The 19,606-nt window shown below is 39.4% G+C and overlaps 1 protein-coding gene across 16 annotated transcripts in view; it reads left to right on the forward strand.

Moving 5' to 3' along the window:
• The window catches only part of CATSPERE (catsper channel auxiliary subunit epsilon), a 176,387-nt gene that overhangs the window by 2,059 nt on the left and 154,722 nt on the right, over positions 1-19,606 (forward strand). For 13 of the 16 annotated variants that reach the window (XR_001885184.1, XR_001885185.1, XM_017870387.1 and 10 more), the window contains exon 2: positions 10,003-10,051. Coding sequence is in view for 12 of the 16 variants with exons in the window: in XM_017870387.1 (XP_017725876.1) it covers positions 10,003-10,051 (49 nt within the window). In the remaining 4 variants the exon portion in view is untranslated. Of the gene's footprint in view, positions 1-7,411; positions 7,619-10,002; positions 10,052-19,606 lie in introns of those variants that run through there. The other 3 variants (XM_017870396.1, XM_017870400.1, XM_017870401.1) reach the window with 2 other exon arrangements.

Here is a 19,606-nt window from a genome sequence, read left to right on the forward strand (position 1 = left end):
TGCAGGGTGTCTGTTCGGCCCCTGGTGGGTCTCGGTTGGCTCTTTCTAACTAGTAGGAAGAGTCCAGGTTTGGGAGACTTCTCCTCAATCAGGAAGATTTCAAAGAGGTTTCTCAGAAGGAGAATAGGAGGATAGTTTGTTAGGAATACTCCTGGAGTTCTTGGTTAGTGATCTGATTGGGAAGGCCTCTGTCCTGTCGTCTTTGTGTGTGTTCGTATATGTGGAAGGGATCTCAGAAGAGGTTGCTGATGGAAGTCCAGCAGACCTAACTCAGACCCCTCCTTATTTGTCTGGTCACATTTGATGAGCCCTAGAGAAGGCTCAACAGGCCTGTCTTGGCGTGACTATCTGCTCTTCCTCTTGCCCAGAGATCCCATTGTGAATTCCATTCCGAGGTCATCCCTCCTCACCTGGAGTGGATCAAAGACAACAGGGACCAACCGGAGAAAGTTTTTGAGCTTTGCCAGGCTGATACTGGGTGCTGAACGAGGTGACTAATGTGTGTTTTGTTATGTGTGTTTTGCTGGGATGGAAAATGTTAATTTGGTTCCCCATGCAGCCCTCTGGGCAGCATCTTGCAAATTAAGAATCTTGTCTATGGTTCCATAAAGCAGGAAAGGGTGACTTTCTCTTGTAAAGTGGCTTGAACCCCACAGCTATAGCACAAGCAAGCAGGGTCATCAAAAGCCACTCCGTTCTTCTGGAAGCTGCAGAGAAAGGGAACCTGGAAATCTGGTATGTCGGCAAAAAGGGTGTGAAATTCTTAGCAGACAAGTTTCTGGTCTCTCTCTCTCTCTCTCTCAGTAAATAGTAAACTGACTCCTCTGCAAGGGTTCGAAGAATAGAAAAAAGGACTTGTGAGACTAGTCTTAGGCTGTAGCAAATCTGGTGTAGTTTTGTGCTAAGAATTTGTCTTTCTGTGTTCTGTAGTGGAGAGATGGGTATCCACAGGATAGAACGTGGGTTTAGGACCCCTATAAGCCTGCTTTTCAAGCCAGCTTGGCAGGCTGGTCAGTTACAAACTTTACTACAGGTCCCTGAAGCCAATACTGTGTGAAATTTCTCTGTCTTGTTTTGTGTCCTGAAGAGCTTAACTTTGTGACCATGTGGAGATACTTTCTCTTGGTTTCCGCCATCTAGAAGACAGAAATTTGGAGATTTTTAGGTTAGCCCTAAAAATTGTATTGAGCAGTTAAAAGCCTTTGCAATCTTGAAATTGGCTTCTTTAGGCTCCTTCTGGGAAGAATAGAAACTGCTCAATACTGTATAACTCAGTAGCTAAGGCTTTGCCTCTTGACAGTGGGGGTCTGTGTTCTATTACTGGCTTCCGGAATGATTCCCCTCTGGTTTTTTATTTATGTAACTTTGCCATTTATCGAGGTTCCCCGCCTCCCCTGCCCCCGTGGATAGCTTCTGATTTCCTGTCTTGAATTTTCCTTTCTCTAAACTACCCTGGGGGAGATTCTAAATCTAGAAAACAAAACTGCTTACCATCTCTTTCAGACACCTGTGTGTCCATGGTGAAATTATAACCTTAGTTAAAGTGTATTAATTTCATATGGGAAGTTACCTGTGGTAGAATTCAAAAGCCAAAAATATTGGCCGCTTTGGCATGGCTAAAGTTGGGTAATAAAGTTTTTAAGGGTTTGTTTTTTAAAGAGCACTATGGTTAAGAGTCAGCTTAATTAAAAGTAGATAAACAAGCTATAGATATATTTAAAAGGCCTTTATGTTTCTGTCTTCTTGGATCTTGTTTTTCTGGAAAAAGGTCTTTTTTCCTTCTCAGTCAACTGAATTATTTTCCTCCACTTTTTTGTTTTGCCTGTCTTAATGCACACGAGAGGCCGGGAGATAGCTTCTGGCAGCCTGGGACTCCTTGGGGAAAACAGGAGGCACCACAGACCCCGTTTTGGAAAAAAGCTCTGTTTTCCTCATGAAACCCTGAGAATTAAAAGCAGATAGATCCCTCTCAAAATCAAAGAAAGGCTCTGTTCTGTTTTGCATTGTGTTATCTGACGGTTTTGAGTTTTAGGGGTATCAGAAATTACTTCTCATTCTGAGAGAGCTTTGGTGTGTAACAACCAGGTAGGAAATGTATTTTAGAGGTTGGCTAATAGTAGTTATGGAGGCACACTTGAGTCTTTGCACACTTGGATCAGAGAAGCATGCTTTGGCCACCTGGAAGACATGGAACATCCCCCCTGCCCCACAGAGAGATGAGACTCCCATGGGGGATGGTGTAATTACCAGTGGACTAATTGGCTTTGGGGTGCCTTGCGATGAAATGCACAGTCGGTAAAAGCACTGCACTGTCTTCTCTGGAAGTATTTCCCTCCTCTTGGGATCCAGGATCCAGTATAAAACAGAACCCTTATTTTTAAGAATCTGTCTTTGCCTTCAGCGGCTTATTTGCTGCTTATTTGGCCCTAGAAACACAAGCTTTCCTGGCCCTGTTCCTCCAGGGGCTCCCCCCTGAAGCCAGTAATCCAATTAAAAAACTGGCAAATGAAAAATCTTACAAGTGCTGAATCTTCTGTCTGGTGTGTGATGTTTATATATAAAAGAGCTCTGATTAATTTCCTTAGAAAAATGAGCGCTTACATCACATATTTTGTCGGAAAAGAGAAACTTGAATGCCTTTTATTCACATGACTTTAGTAATCTTTTGGAAATAAAGACAGTTTTAAAGATTATGGGTAAAATGTCATGAAAATATAGACATTTAGTCTAAATTAAGATCAGATATCAGATTTGCTAAATGCTTTAAAGTCCAACTGTTCCTTGGACTTTTGAAAATCGTTCGATTTACCTACTTTGGAGCATTAGGTTATAAATAAGGCCTGGGAACACATGGACAGCCATGCCCCTAGTTATGCTGAAAACAGTCAGGCCTTATCTTCACTTCTGTCTGGTGTCCTAGGTTCCACCCCTAGAATTAACTCACTCACTTATCAGGTTTTTCACTAAAATGAAAGTTGCTAACGTGAAACTGAGATTACTGGAGAAACAGTTTTACATACAAGGTGTGTAGGGAATGTGTTTTCTGGTAAAAGATTATAAGAAGGCACAGGAATATGGGCTTTTGTTAAAGGCATGTAATTTTGTTCTAGTTGCAGTAGGGTTTTAAAGATTGTCTCACGACCTAAAAAGGAAGCGGAACAAATCTGAAGGTTTAAGGCAAAGTGACCAAAGGTTTGTAAAGTGAATTAAAAAAAATTCTGTGGGTATAAACAAGTTGGCTAAGAACTGAAAGCAAATTATTTAGCTTTTTTCTGTAGGTAAAATATTAAAATGCATACGATGTGGGCCTAGAATCTGAGGCCCCTTGTGTCCAAATAACACAGGATTTTCTTAGAAACTGATCTGCTGTTTGATGGAAAAGTTGAAAAGGGTTCTAAAAAGTTTTTGAAAATGCTTACCTATGGTCAAACTAATTAAAACTGGATAGAGATTAAAACTTTATTTAAAAAACCAGCTTTAACATTAAAGATGAACATGAAATTTGGTTTTCTCTTTTGAAGACGATTTTTATGTAATGTTAAAAGATAATGAAAGGGTTTTGTTTTCTCCTTTGGATAAATGGCAGGGGAAAAAAAGGAGGAGAGAGAGAAGAGACACATGCAGTTGGCTTCATGCTATTTTCATTGGATCTTCCTTTGGAAAGCTGAGTCACCTCTATCACAGTAAAGGTTTTCTTTTGTTTTAATTGTTTTGGAGTTATCATTTTGGCCAAATGAATGACTTATGGTGACCTGGGATTCTATTTTGTGATATCCAGTGTTTTAAACCTTTGATATTTGACAAACTTTCCAAAATCAAATTATAAATTATGTCTCTTTCTAACCTAATATTTTAGATATTAGGTCCTCTAAAGTCCAAAAATCATACAGGAAGCATTGCCAAATATAAAATGGTGTTCAGCTTTCTTTGGTCTATATTTGTGTAAATGTGTTATTGGTATGTGTTCCAAAATTAGGTAAAACTGCTATAATTCTAATATGACTTAGGATATGTTACCAGTAATAATTATAATTATTACGTTAAATGACTGTGTGCCACGAGGTAAATTTCTTTCTCAGTTGTGCCTTTAACAGTGGCTGCCCTAAAATGTTTTTGTCATCCACAGACAATTGTTGTCTCACGTTGGTCCTCTTTAAAACATGATTTTATAATCAGCTATAAAATTTAACAAGTGCTCTTAAATACAGGTTTCTGATTAATAACTCTGGGAGATTGTGACATTAGAATAGAAAAAACCTTTCAAATAGAAGAGGGAACAATGTTTGGTTTTCTTTGGGGCTGTGTTTGTATAAATATGTTACTGGTATGTGTTCCAAAAGTATGGGAAATTTCTCTAATGTTATAATTTAGTGTACATTATTAATAGTTATAATTGTTATGTAAAATTGTTGTATGCCACAGAAGTAACCAAAATTCCTAGTCAGTTGTAGCTTTAATAGTGGCTATGGGCTTTTGCCATCCACAGACATTTTGTCTTGCTTTGGTCCTTGTCCTTTTCAAAAGGCAGTTTATATGACAGATATAGGACTCTGAGTGCAGGTCTCAGATAACTTTAAAAATTGTGTTATTGGAATGGAGGAAAAAAACCAAACTTACAGGGCTCTCATGGAGAGCTAATGTGTTAAACATTGCTAAACCTTTTGTTTTCAGAGTCAAGAGAACTTATTTCTTTAGAGCTATTTGCAACTTCTAACAAGTGAGTAAAATATACTCCTGTGAACAAAATTTAGAGTGTATTTGTTCCTCTCTACCTGATTTCTCCAGAATTTGGAAACTATTTGTGAATATTCTCAATTTATGGCAGTATGGTTAACTGCATAAGTGCAGTAAGAATCTGTTTTCTTTTGTAACAGAACACAATTGGAGAAATTGGTTATTTTACCAAGGCTTTGACGGAATGGCATGCTTCCTTTAAAGAATCAAAGTTGACTTACAGAGCCAATTAAAGCCCATTGGGGAATCTGGCCTCATACCTTGTCCACACAGAGTCCCTGTACAAGGTTCCTGACCTGTGGTAAGTAAAGAATGTCACTTTGTAACAGGCTCAGGAACTCCAAGTTATCTTGGGACTTCAAGAGGAAAGGAATTTTCAAATACCAACTCACAGGTATTTGAGGCTGGGCTCAGTTTTTTGTTTTTTGTTTTTTCTTTTTTTGAGACGGATTCTAGTTCTGTCGCCAGGCTGGAGTTCAGTGGCTCAATCTCAGCTCACCGCAACCTCCACCTCCCAGGTTCAAGTGATTTTCCTGCCTCAGCCTCTTGAGTAGCTGGGATTACAGGCATGCATCACCACGCCCAGCTAATTTTTGTATTTTTAGTAAAGATGGGGTTTCACCTTGTTGGCTAGGACAGTCTTGATCTCCTGACCTCGTGATCCACCCACTTCAGTCTCCCAAAGTGCTGGGATTACAGGCATGAGCAACCACGCCTAGCCTGGGCTCACCTTTTAAAAAGTCTTATCTGAGATTCTTCATGGAACAGAGTTCTATCAAAGCCAATGAAAAAAGCCTAAGTGAAAAATAATTATTATTGCTGCACTTTATGCAAATAATCAGGCCAAGTACAGTAAGAGTAAAGTTTATTTTGTAAACAAATCAGTTCTATCATGGTTTGTTTTGAATAAAATGGTGATGAGAGAAAAAAATTATGCTTCAAAAGAAAACTATAGTACACTGTTGTTAGGTATTCTTGAGGTTTTTCCTGCAGTTTAGACTAAACACTAAATTCTTTGTGGGTTAGAAGTCCCCAGACTAATGCTTTCAAATCTTTGCTTTAAAATTGGGAATTGTACTTCTCATCCTAGGACTCATTATTTACCTTATAGCAGGCTGTTCACTTAAACATTGGAGTAAAACTATAGATGAGAGTACTAGTGTGTTTGCCATGCCAGCCTTGGAAACCCAACCAGGCCTGCATGAGTCGCTTAGACAGTTGCAAAGAGGTTCCACTCTTCTCACCTTGGAGTTCACTCCCATTCCCATTACGTCCTCTGTCATCTGGAAGAAGCCAGAGCGATCAACGGCCTTTTCCCATCTTCATAACTTACCCAAAGGGAAGGATTGAAACCATCTTTGCAAAATTATGATTGAGAAATCATAAAGTGAAAGAGATCTAACTTAATGGACTGTATCTTGCTTCTAACCTCAAAGCTGTCATTGTTCATTCCTGGGCATAGGCTGAACTAACTTTGGACTTTGGGAGAAATTTAGTTTATAGTTTACATAAAGATGGTAACAGCCCTTTCCCAAAGCAGACCTCCTTCTTGCCTGGAGACTAGATTGCCTTTGTAGGACTAACATTAACCACAAGATTTGAAAATAGGTTTAGGAATCATGCAGCTGGAGGATACAAGATTCTGACTCTCCCTAAACTGCTCCTAAGATTAGTGCTTGAGAGATTTTGCAGAGCCTGTACTTGCTGGATCAGCTGGCACCACCCAGATCAATCAACTGGCTCATCTGATCTTGTGGCACCCACCCAGGAAGTGACTCAGCACAAGAAGACAGCTTCTACTCCCTATGATTTCATCCCTGACCAACCAGCACTCCTGGATCACTGGCTTCTGCCAACCCACCAAGCTATCCTTAAAAACTCTGCTCCCCTGTTGTTCAGAGAGGCTGATTTGAGTAATAATAAAACTCCAGTCTCCTGCAACAAATAAATAAAGAAAGAAAATAAAAATCATTTATGGTGTGCCTGGCCAGGTCTGGTGGCTCACACCTGTAATCCCAGCACTTTGGGAGGCTGAGGCAGGTAGATCACTTGAGGTCAGGAGTTCGAGACCAGCCTGGGCAACATGGTGAAACCTCGTCAGTACTAAAAATACAAAAATTAGCCGGGCCTTGTGGCACATGCCTGTAATCCCAGCTACTCCTGAGGCTGAAGCAGGAGAATCGCTTGAACGCGGGAGGCGGAGGTTGCAGTGGGCCGAGCCAGATCGCGCCACTGCACTCCAGCCTGGGTGACAGAGTGTGACTCTGTCTCAAAAACAACAACAGAAATCACTTATAACGTGCCTGCTCCCTGGAAAGCACTGCCAGATATGCATTTGCTATTGCAGTGTCCACACACAGTCACATGAAGATGTGGGCTAAAACACGCACTACCTTAAAAGTTGCACATTCATTCAGGCAACTGGGATTTTTCTTTTTCTTCTCTTTCTTTCTTCCTTCCCTGCTTCCTTCCTTCTTTCTTTCTTTTTTTTTTTTTTTTAATTGACAACTCGGATTTTCGAAGTGTTTTGCTATCTCACTGCTGGAAAGCCTGGTTCTGCCTTTCCTAAAATCTGGTGTGCAGGTTCGCACTCCAGCTACTTTCAGGCCTCCAGGGAGCGCAGGGAGCGGCGCGCACGCGCACACTTCTCCCTCGCTGGTCCTCAGGCCCGGCCCGCCCTGTCCAGCCGCGCCGGGACCCAAGCGCCTCCTGCCGCCCGCCTGGCCGTCGTCCCCCGGGAATGCGCGAGGCCTAGACGGGAGTGGCCGAGGCGGTTGGGCGGAGGCGGAGCAGGCGCCATGTCAGCCCGGGAAGTGGCCGTGCTGCTGTCGTGGCTGAGCTGCTGTGGCTCGGCCGTTTGGAGGTAGAGAGACGCCAGTCGCAGGCGAGCGACTGGGCGGGGATTACCCCCGGCAGGGCAGGCGGGAGGGTCCCGCTCCCCACCCCATGCGCCCCGGGACCGCTGGCCCTGGCCGACTACTGCCTCGTCTCCCGACTCCCCAACACCAGCACCCGTGTCCCGCCGCTCCCACCCGAGAGTTTTCCATGAGCGAGAGGGGCCGCTGTTAGCACTTTGCTGATCCAGTTCCTGCAGTAAGGTCGCAGTACCTTCATGCTGTCCTCAGAACATCTGAGTCCCAGTGAAATCTTACTTTTTTGTTTTTTAGGGCGGCGGCTGTTTGTTTTAGAGACGGCCTCTTGCTCGGTTGTCCAGGCTGCAATGCAGTGGCGCCATCATAGCACCCTGTAGCCTGAAACTCCTGGGCCCAAGCGCTCCTCCCACCTCAGCCTCCTGAATAGCTGGGACCACAGGCACGCGCCACCACGCTTGGCTAAATTAAAAAAAAAAAAAAAAATGGGCAGAAACAGGGTCTCACAATATTGCCCAGACTGGTCTCGAACTCGTGGTCTTAAGTGATCCTCCTGCCTGGGCCTCCCAAAGTGCTGTAATTACAGGCCATGAGCTGTGAGCCATGAGCCATCACACCCCAGCCCCTGTGAATACTTACATTCCTCTCCCCTTGTGCACCCTTCTTTTGCCAGAGGAGAGGATCATTGTGGTCCAGGAGTGAGATGACAGTGCTCTTTTCATTAAAAAATAGCACGTGTCTATCTGCACACCCCACATACCTTTGGGCCTCTTAGATCCGTTTCCAACAAGAATACATTAAATATTAGACATAATAAAGCAAGGATGAAAAGGCATTGTCATTGTTATCTGGGACTAAATTAATAAATTAAACGTGACTCTTTAAGCTACTGTTCTCTCCCTAGCCTGCCCTCAGCCCCAGTAGGAGTGAGAAGCAGCTGTTGAGGGAGCAGGTGAGGAGAAAAGGCCTGCCAGGAAAGGTCATTTCATCCTTTCACTACCAGATCTTATTAAATTACATAATTTAACTTTGTAAATTAAAGTACAAAATTTGCCACTTGTATTTTTCTGTCTGTAATGAAAGGGATCTTAGATTCATAAGAAGTGTGAGGTGGTTCACACTTCAAAAAAAGCATTCAATGACAATAGATTTCAGTTTTATTTATAGGTATATGTAAAATACATGAACTTTTTTTATTCGATCTGTATATACAGAAAATGTGTTTCATTATAAAGGTGACTGATTTCTGTTAAAAATAAGAATTCAGAATGCTATTAAGGCTTGTATAATGCTGATAAGGGAATTGCATAATGATATCCTAGCAACTCTTCCTCTACACACAGAAAAAAGGCCTCTGATTTAAAACTTTAGGGATGGAGCAATTCCAATTGCAATTAGGTGTGCAATATAGACATGGAATAGATTCTTGAAGCAAATGAAAGCTGAAGGAATTGTAGGGTGATGATTTATGATAGTCACCAGCTACATGTGCCTTTTAAGCACTTGAAATATGGCCCAAATTGAGATGTGTTGTAAGTGTAATGTACACACCGGATTTCAAAGACTTAGTATGAAAAAGGAATGTAAACTATCTCTCTAATAATTGTTTTATACTGATTACATTAATTTTAAGTTAAGTTTTAGTTTGTTTAGTTAATTAAAAGCTAAAAATTATTAAAATTGATTTCACCGATTTCTTGTTGTGCTTTTAAAGTAGCTACTTGAACATTTTTAATTAATAGGAGGTGGCTTGAATTATATTGGACAGGGCTGCGTTAGACGAATCAGATAATCCTGCGTTAGACAGGAATTAAGAACCCTCCATTGCAGCAACATGACAAAACCCTGTCTCTACCAAAAAATACAAAAATTAGCTGGGCATGGTGGCATGCACCTGTAGTCCCAGCCATTCAGGAGAGTGAGGCGAGAGGATCACTTGAGCCTGGGAGGTCAAGGCTGCAGTAAGCCAAAATTGCTGCACTGTACTCCAGAGCAAGGCCCTGTCTCAAAAAAAAAAAAAAAAAAAAAAAAAAGAAAAAGTGGTTTTTGAAATTCCAATCTTTATTCTTATTTTAACTCTTTGTAAGTGAAAGAGTTAGAGCCAGTGTTCTTCAAGAGTTTTCATCCTACCAAAAAAAAAAAAAAAAAAACGGTAAAGAGTATTAACTTCTCATCTTGTTTTACTGTCTTCAGATACTGAGTAAAGCCTAACACATCCCGAGATGTGGGTAGAGGTCACTGGTAGCCCCCATTTCAGCCCTGAGTTGCTGTCTAGGAAGGGAATTAGGCAGAAGGGTGAAGCCCCTGGCAACTCAGCTATGCCCTGACCATGTAGAGAATCCTCATATTGGAAGAATACATTAGTTTTAATATTCATACTTGGCCTCTTCCTCCACAGGTATTCCAGTAACAGCCCAAGCTATCGCATTTTTAGTACCAGAAGTACTGTAAGTGTTGAATTTTTAATAAACTATAATTAAGTATTAAATGTTTTGAACTTTAAAGCAGAGAGCAGAGTTAATCATATTGAGTTTTACAGTCATTGTCGCTCTTCCATTTCATTTCTTTCATCCCATGTATTACCCTAACATATGTCCCCTCCTTAATCCATGTCCTTAAATTTGCATGTAGCAAAAATAGTGTTTTTTGAGTGTTTTTGTGATTTACTATTCACAATGTGGTGTTATTATATAGGTAGGATAACCATTCAGTATACTTCCTAACCTCTTGAGAATGGGAGTGCTATTAATAATTATGCAACAGGTATAAACTGGAACTGCCTAGACAAATCAGGATGTTTGGTCACACAAACTATAGACCTCATTCTCTATATTACTTTTTTTATTCAACACTTTCTACTTCATTTCTTCTTATTGCTGCCTAATTACTAGTGTAAATCAATTATATTTTATATACCCCTATTGCTGGAGATATAGCTTCCTGCCATCACAAACAATACTGTAATGAGTGTCCTCTCTACAAGTCCTTTTATGTATCTATGTATCTGTGCAATTATTTACCTACTGTATGTAGCCAAATAGAGTTGCCTGGCCATGGGAAATACACTTAATTTAAGGAAGTTCTGCAAGATTGTTTGCAGAATGGCAGTTACAATGTATATTCTCACTCAATGTACATCTTCACCAAAATTTAGTATTACTAAATTTCCTATTTTTTCCCAATCTCATTATTATCCAGTGATAGCTATTGCTGTTGTTACTTTCAGTTCTTTGATGACTAGTGATTTTGAGCATCTCTTTGCATGTTATGTAGGCTTCTCCTTCTATTACCTGTTCATACCCTTTGCCCATTTTTGATTTAATTTTCTGCCTTTTTCTGATTAACACAGTGCTAGCTACATTGTATTCTAAAAATTAATCAAATGTTGGTTTCAAAGATTCAGTTATCTCTTTCAAGTTTCTGTTAACTTTGTTTATGAATACTTTACTGAAAAAAAAAAGGCTGAGTTTTGATGAGCCAAATATCTCTCCTCCTTTGTCTTATGATTTAAACTTTTGGGGCTCTAATTTTTTTTTTTTTTTTTTTGAGACAGAGTCTCACTCTGTCACCCAGGCTGGAGTACAGTGGTTCAATCTTGGCTGACTGCAACCTCTGCCTCTCGGTTCAAACGATTCTTCTGCCTCAGCCTCCTGAGTAGCTGGGACTACAGGCGTGCACTACCGTGCCCAGCTAATTTTTGTACTTTTAGTAGAGACAGGATTTCACCATATTGGCCAGGCTGGTCTCGAACTCCAGACCTCATGATCTACCCGCCTCGGCCTCCGAAAGTGCTGGGATTACAGGCCTGAGCCACCGCACCCATCCAGGGCTCTTATTTAATAAAAATCTTTGCTTACCCTGATCCAAAATTTTTTTATAATTTTATTTTATATTTCTGATATTTTTACCTTTAACATATAGGTCATAAATCCATCTAGAGTCTACCTTGTATATAGTACAATAGGCATTCACATTACTTTTTTCACATAGTGAACCAGAATCTATTAAACAACTCACTGTTCCCCTATTACATTTCTCATGTCACCTTTGTTCCCGATGTAGATGAGTTGATTTGTGAACTCTCTTGTTTGTCCTGGTGCCAATTCTACACTCTCTTGACTGCTATAGCTTTCTAATGAGTCTTCATATCTGGTCCTGTGAACATCCAGTTTGTTCTTACAAAACTACTTTGGCTATTTGCGTTTTTATATAAATTTTAGAATAAGGATGTTAATTTTCACAAACAAAAATCTGCTTGGATTTTGATTGGGATTGCACTTGGGGAGAACTGACACTGTTTTCATAGTAACTGGTATCATTATGATATTGAATCTTCCAATTCATGAAGAATGATGGAGCCCTCCAGAGTTGATCTCTTTATCTTCTTCCTAACTTTAGTAGATTTCTTCTAATGTCTCCCAATTAAACAGATGCTCCCTTTTGGGCAGAGAGAGATACATTTCATTAAATTAACAAAGTATTCATTGCTTCCTAATTTGTTGAATATGGTAAAAATAGTCACTATAAGTGATATTTATAGTGAATTGTGAAATGCCTTTTCACAGTCTACAGAAAAAAGTTTTATGAGTTTTCTCCTTAGACTTGTTATCATAGTGAATCATATTAATATATTCACTTATATTGTATCATCCTTGGATTTTGGAAAAACCCCACACGGTATCAATGTAGTATTTCAATATGCTTTCAGGGACTATTGTTAACATTTTATATAAGATTCTTTTATCAATACTCGTACATGAGTTTGCTCAAAGAAGTGTATCTCAGTGGGGATACCACTGAAATTTTGAGCAGGAAAAGTTTTCATTGTATGGGACTATCCTTTGGAGAACGTCTTGCTTCCCTGGTTCCCAAACACTAAGTGGCAGTGACAATCCTCAGTGATTCTGTAACCTCAGACACTCTTGCATATTTCCAGATGCTGTCTAAGGCAGGCAGAATCCAGCCAGTACACACTTGGATAGCATGCTGCCTGGTATTCGCTTGGAACTGTCAGTGCCTGTGCTGTACAACTTGTTAAATAGTTGTCATATTATCCTTGCCTTTAAGGGAGCATGTGGCAGTCAGGGGTCAGAGGACAGCAGAAACCACTCTAGATTTCAAGCAGAAATTTATTTGTTACAGGAAATTAGGTGCTCACCAAACTGTTGGGAGGGCTAGGAAAGCAAGGGTCTTAGAAACCCCCACTAATTTTTTGGTTTATCAATAGTCAAAAAACTGCTGTTGCCACCAGAGATCAGGACCCGGAGGAAATTTGTGTCCATGTCACAAATCTCTCCCAGCACCTAGTGGGGGATGGTGCTCAATAGAAATATAGGATAGAGGCCTTCCCCAAAACCACTTTTATCTTTGAAGCCTGGACTTTTGGTACCACTGCTTGAGGAAGACGAATGACTTCCTCTTTTTCACAAGTTCCAGTCCACATCTGATTTTCAGACTGTAAATATCATTCAGAACCCTTGAGGAAGGTTTCCTGGTTTCCAGCTCCTGCAATCCAGGGATAGCCTAGAATTGCATGGGAGTAAATGATCATGGCTGAGAACACAATACACAAAAATCAATTCCTAGCACTGTGTGGTATCACCCGTAAATTAGAATCAGGAGTCTTTAGTTAATTTTTACTAAATAATTTAACAGTTTCTGTTGTGTTTTCTATCAGTGTTGTGCTCCCTTTGTAAAAAAATAAATATTTATAATTTGAACCAGGCCCAGATGGTTTCATATGGGAATTCTACCACGTCTTTAAGAAGCACATCATTACAATGTTGTTTAAAATTTTCTAAAGTATAAAAAAGAAAGGTTGAAAAGACCTAAGGGGATATTTCACAAAAAAGGATATACAAATGACCAGTAAACTTATGAAAAATTAGTGAAATGTGAATTAAAATTACAGGGAGATGTAATTACAAACCAATCAGAATGCCTAAAGTTAAAAAGACTGAAGATAACAAGGGGTGGTAAGAGTGTAAAGCAATAGGAACTCTAATACACTACTAGAAGGAATGCAGGTTGGTATAACCACGTTGAAAACCTGTTTGCTATTATCCAATACTGTTGAATAGATACGCATCCTGTGACACACTCGTTTGACTCCTCGGTATACATCCAGCACCAGAAGACCTATGTAGGAATGGTTACGACAGCATTATTCCCAATCACTCCAAACTAAAAACAACCCAGAAGCATGTCAACCAGTAGTATAGAGGAATAAATGCGTTTCTGTGTATTCATAGTGGGATACTACATGGCAGTGGAAATGAGTGCACTGTGTCCACGTGTCGACACAGAACAATATGGACAAATCTCACTATAGTGTGTGAAAATAGCCACACAGAAAAGAACACATGCTGTATAAACTTTGTAATATTCAAAACCAGGCAAGAGGAATCTATGTAATATAGATTTGCTTTTACCATTTTGCTTTCAAATTTATTGCTATTCATTTGTTTAGAATCTTTGCTTACCATTCCATCTCTGTTTGTAGCTATTTTATGTCTCTGATAGAATTTATTTGTGCACTTTATCTTCCTTTCTTGGACAGTTTTGCCATGTATTGGACCATTTTATTGGTTTTTTTTTTTTTCTTTGAGACAGAGTCTCGCTCTGTCACCCAGGCTGGAGTGCAGTGCACGATCTCGGCTCACTGCAACCTCTGCCTCCCGGGTTCAAGTGATTCTTCTGCCTCAGCCTCCCAAGAAGCTGGGACTATAGGTGTGTGCCACCACGCCCCGCTAAGTTTTTGTATTTTTAGTAAAGACGGGGTTTCACCATGTTAGCCAGAATGGTCCCGATTTCCTCACCTCGTGATCTACCCACCTTGGCCTCCCAAAGTGCTGGGATTACAGGCGTGAGCCACCGTGCCCGGCCTTATTGGTCTTTTTAAGAATCACCTTTTAAATCTCGATTTTCCTTTATTATTTTTATGTAGGTGGCAGAAATGGTCCATCTTTAATTCATAAATGACCGCCAAAACAGTTATGTCATTTTAGAAATGCAAATTGGACCCTAGAGTTTGATTATCAGCAAGAAAGGTAGATAAAAGGCAAGTGAGTAATATTACAAAACCAATGATATTGCAGCTTGCTTGAAAATGATATTAAGAGAAAGGAAGGGGCCTGGTGTTGTGGCTCATGCCTGTAATCCCAGCACTTTGGGAGGCCAAGGCAGGTGGATCGCTTGAGCCCAGGAGTTTGAGACTAGCCTGGGCAACATGGTGAGACCCCATCTCTACAAATAATAATAATAATAAAATAGCAGGGCATGGAGGTGCATGCCTATAGTCCCAGCTACTCAGGAGGCTGAGGTGGGAGGATTGCTTGAGCCTGGCAGGGAGAGGCTGTGAGCTGTGATCATGCCACTGCACTACTGCCTGGGTGACACAATGAGACTCTGTCTCTAAAAGAGAGAGAAAGAGAAAGGAAATATTGAATGTACAGAAGACTTCAGAGATTTTCCATGACTCTTCTTGATGAAAAGCATGTCTAGAAAATCCTTCTCCACGCTGTGTAAATTGAAACAGTGTATCAGTTTTCTGTTTAAATAATACCGAATCACTTAAACATGAAGTTGGTAAGCATAGTGGGAACTTTCTGCAGGCACTTGACTACATTTAAGTTAATCATTGGGAAGGTTTATATGTAAGCCTGGCAATTTCCACAGAATTTGTTCTGTGTTTTGAACTTACATCTTTGAAACTTTTATAAGTGAAACATTTAAATATACATAAAATATAGAAATTAGTATAATTTAGACATACATAAAAGTATGGAGATTAAGTCCTTATGTATCCATTACTCAGCTCCAGTTATTACAGCTTATGGCCATTCTTGTTTCATTGACTTTATCACCCACTTTCTTCCCTCCTGAATTATTTTGAAACTATTCCAGATATGTCTTTTCATCCATAAATGTTTCAGTGGGTACCTTTAAATGATAAGACTCTTTTTAAAAATGACCACAGCCAGGGCAATAATGCAAGAAAATGAACTAAAAGGCATCCACTTTGGAAAGGGAAAGATAAACTATTTCTATTTGCAGATGACATGATCCTTTATATAGAAAGCCCAAGGAATGTAACAAAAAAAACTATTAGAACTAATAAATTATTTTAACAATTTCTTATGGCAATCCGTCGGAAAGTGTAAATGGAAATTCAAGAGTACCAGAATAGACAAAACAGTCTTGAAACAGAAAAAGTGGAAGGACTCACAGTTCTTGACATTTATACGACAATTGGTCATTTGAATACTAAGCTTACTACAAAGCTGCAGTAATTGAGACAGTTTGGTACTGACATAGGATAGGAATATACATCAATAAGATAGAATTGAGAGTTCAGAAATAAAACCTCCCGTTTACAGTCAGTTGATTTTTGATAATGATACTAAGAGAATTGAATGGAAAAAGAATGGTACTGAAACAACTAGATATCTACATGAAAAAAATAAATGTGGACCCCACCTCAGACCACATCCAAAAATGTAACTCTGAATGGATCAAACACTTATATTTTATAAGAGCTAAAACTGTAAAACTTATAGAAGAAAACATAAGGGAAAATCCATGACCTTGGATTAGGCGATAGTTTCTCAAAAGCACAAGCAACAAAAGAAAAAATAGATAAATTGGACATCATTAAAATTAAAGTCTTTTGTGCTTCTAAGGACATCATCAAGAAAGTGAAGACAATTCATAGGATAGGAGAGAGATTTTGTGAGTCATATATCTTATTATGGACTTGTTTTTAAATATATGAAGAACTACTATTGATATAATTTGGTAATAAAAATACAACCCAGTTTTTCAAATGGGCAAAGGATCTGAATTGTCATTTCTCCAAAGAAGATATCCAAATGGCCAGTAAGCACAGCCCCATCAGGGAAATGGAAATCAAATAGTAAGATACCACTTCACCCTCTCAGATGTCTGTAATCAAAAAGACAGATAATAACAAGTGTTTGTGGGGATGTGGAGAAATGGGAACTCTTACACTGCTGACAAATGTCAGATGGTGCAGGCACTTTAGAAAGCAGCCTGATGGCTCTTCAAACAGTTAAACATAGTGTCACCAACGTGTTCTGCAGATTGCACTTCCAGTTTTACATCCCAGAGAAATGAAAACATAATGTCCGCACAAAAACTAGCACATGAATGTTCATAGAAGCATTATTCATAATAGCCGCCAAGTGCAAACGATGCAAATGTTCAGCAGCTAATGAAAGGATAAATAAAGTGTATAATGGAACATTACTTGTCAATCAAACTGAATGAAGTACTTTTATGTGCTACAACATAGATAAGCCTTGCAAACATTATGCTAAGTGCAAGAAACCTGTCACAAAGGACCACGTGTAGGATTTCATTCACATGAAATGTCCAGAATAGGCAAATGTATAGAGATAGAAAGTAAGTTGGTGCCTGCCTAGGGCTGGGAGATAGGGCTAGGGTGGTAACCTCCGAAGAGTGGCAGTTTTTTTGTGGAGTGTTGAATATGTTCTAAAATTGATTACAGTAATAGTTGCAGAACCATATGAAGATACTAAAAACCATTGAATTGTATACTTTAAATGAGTGAATTGTGTGACATGAATTATATCTCAAAGTTGTTTAAAAAACCATAACCACAATACTAATTAGCACACCTAAAAATTAATAATCATTCCTTCATGTCATCAAATATCTAATCAGTATTCAAATGACCAATTGTCATATAAATGTCATTTTCTGTTTGTTTATGTAAATCAAGATCCAGATAAGGTTTATATATTATGATTATATATTTCTTTAGTTTCTTTTGTAAAAGGCAAATTAATTGAGGTAATTACATACAATGAAATTTACTCCTTTTAAGCATATAGTTTGATCAACCTTTGGCAATGCATACAGTTGCATTATCACTGTAGTAACGAAGATATAGAACATTTTCATCACCCCAAAAAGTTTCATCATACCTTTGCAGTCATGCTTTACCCTCCCCATCTTAGCCATTGGCAGCCACAAATCTATTTCCTGATCCTATAGTTTTGCATATTCTAGATAGTCATAGAAATGAAACCATACTGTATATAGCCTTTTGGGGTCAGTCTTCTTTCACTTGACTTAGTGCTTTCAGATTCATCCATAATGTTGCATATATACGAACTTCATTCCTTTTTATTGCTGAGTATTCCTTTGCATTCTTATGCCACCATTTGTCCATTCTCTTGTTGATGGCCATTTGGGTTATTTCCAACTTAGAGCTATTTCAGATGAAACTGCTGTGGACATTCATGTACATATGTGGGGACATAGATTTTTATTTTGGTTAAATAGCTAGGAATGGGATTACTGTGTTAGAAGGCAATGATATGTTTACAGCAAATAAGAAACGACACAACAGTTTTCTTCTTTTTCTTTTCTGAGACAGACTCTTACTCTGTTGCCTAGGGTGGTGTGTGTGGCACAATCATGGCTCTCTGCAACCTCGAATTCCTGGACTCAAGTGACCCTTCCGCCTCAGCCTCCTGAGTAGCTGGGACTGCAGGCATGCATCACCACACCCAGCTAATTTTATTTTATTAGAGACAAGGTCTTGCTGTGTTGCCCTGGCTGATCTCAAACTCCTGAGCTCAAGTAGTCCTCCCATCTCAGCCTCTGAAAGTGCTGGGATTACAGGCATGAGCCACTGCACCTGGCCCACAGCTGTTGTCTGAAGTAGGTGTACCATTTGCATTCCCACCAGCAGCAGAGGAGAGTTCTCATTGTTCTGCATCTTGAATACGTTTTGGCTTGAATTCTACCTTATCTAATATCAGAGTCACAATTCCTGCTTTTATGTTGATTTTTTTTTTGGACAGGACCATTTTTCTGGTATACTTTTGCCCATGGCTTTTAAAAAATTTTTGTAAGAGTTAACAGACTTTATTTTTTAGAGCAGTTTTAAATTAATAGAAAAATGGGCAAACAGTATAGAGAGATCCCATAAAACCTCCCCAGTTTGCCCTATTACTAACATCTTGCATTGGTGTCCTACATTTCTTAAAATTGATGAGCCAATGTTGATACATCATTATTAACTAGAATCTGTAATTTACATTAGTGTTCACTGTTTGTGTTGTACATTCTGTGAGCTTGGACAAGTGTTTAATGACGTGTTTCTACCATTATAGTATCACACAGAGTAGTTTCACTGCCCTAAAAATTCTCTCGGCTCTGCCTTTTTCAATCTTCCCTCTCCCTAGCCCCTTACATCTTTTAACTGCCTCCGTGGTTTTGCCTTTTCCAGAATGTCATTTAGTGGGAATCAAACAGTATGTAACCTTTTCAGATTGGCTTCTTTCACTTAACAATACACGTTTAAGTTTCCTCCATGCCTTTTCATGGCTTGATAGCATGTTTCATTTCAGCACTGAGTAATACTCTATTGTCTGGATCTACCATAGTTTATCCATTCACCTAGTGAAAAATATCCCAGTTGCTTCCTGGTTTGGGCAATTATAGATAAAGCTGCTGCAAACATGTGTGTGCAGGTTTTCGTGTGGACCTCATTTGGGTAAATACCAAAAAGTGCAATTGCTAGATATATGGTAGGAGTGTGTGTAGTTTTGTAAGAAATTGCCAAACTGTCCTCCATGATGGCTGTACAATTTTACACTGTCACCAGCCATGAATGACGGTGCCGTTGCTCCATGTCTTCACCAGCATTTGGCGTTGTTAGTGTTTTGGATTTTTGCAATTCTAATAGGTGTGTTGTGGTACCTCGTTGCTTTAATTTGCTGTTCTCTGATGACATATGATATGGAGAGTCTTTTCTTTCTTTTTTTTCTCTTTCTTTTCTTTCCTTTTTTTTTTTTTTTGTTATACTTTAAGTTCTAGGGTGCATGTGCACAATGTGCAGGTTTGTTACATATGTATACTTGTGCCATGTTGGTGTGCTGCACCCATTAACTTGTCATTTACCTTAGGTATATCTCCTAATGCTATCCCCCCTCCCCCCTCCCCCCACC

This window comes from Rhinopithecus bieti, unplaced genomic scaffold (genome assembly GCF_001698545.2).
Source record: "Rhinopithecus bieti isolate Rb0 unplaced genomic scaffold, ASM169854v2 scaffold_5132, whole genome shotgun sequence".
NCBI lineage: Eukaryota > Metazoa > Chordata > Mammalia > Primates > Cercopithecidae > Rhinopithecus > Rhinopithecus bieti.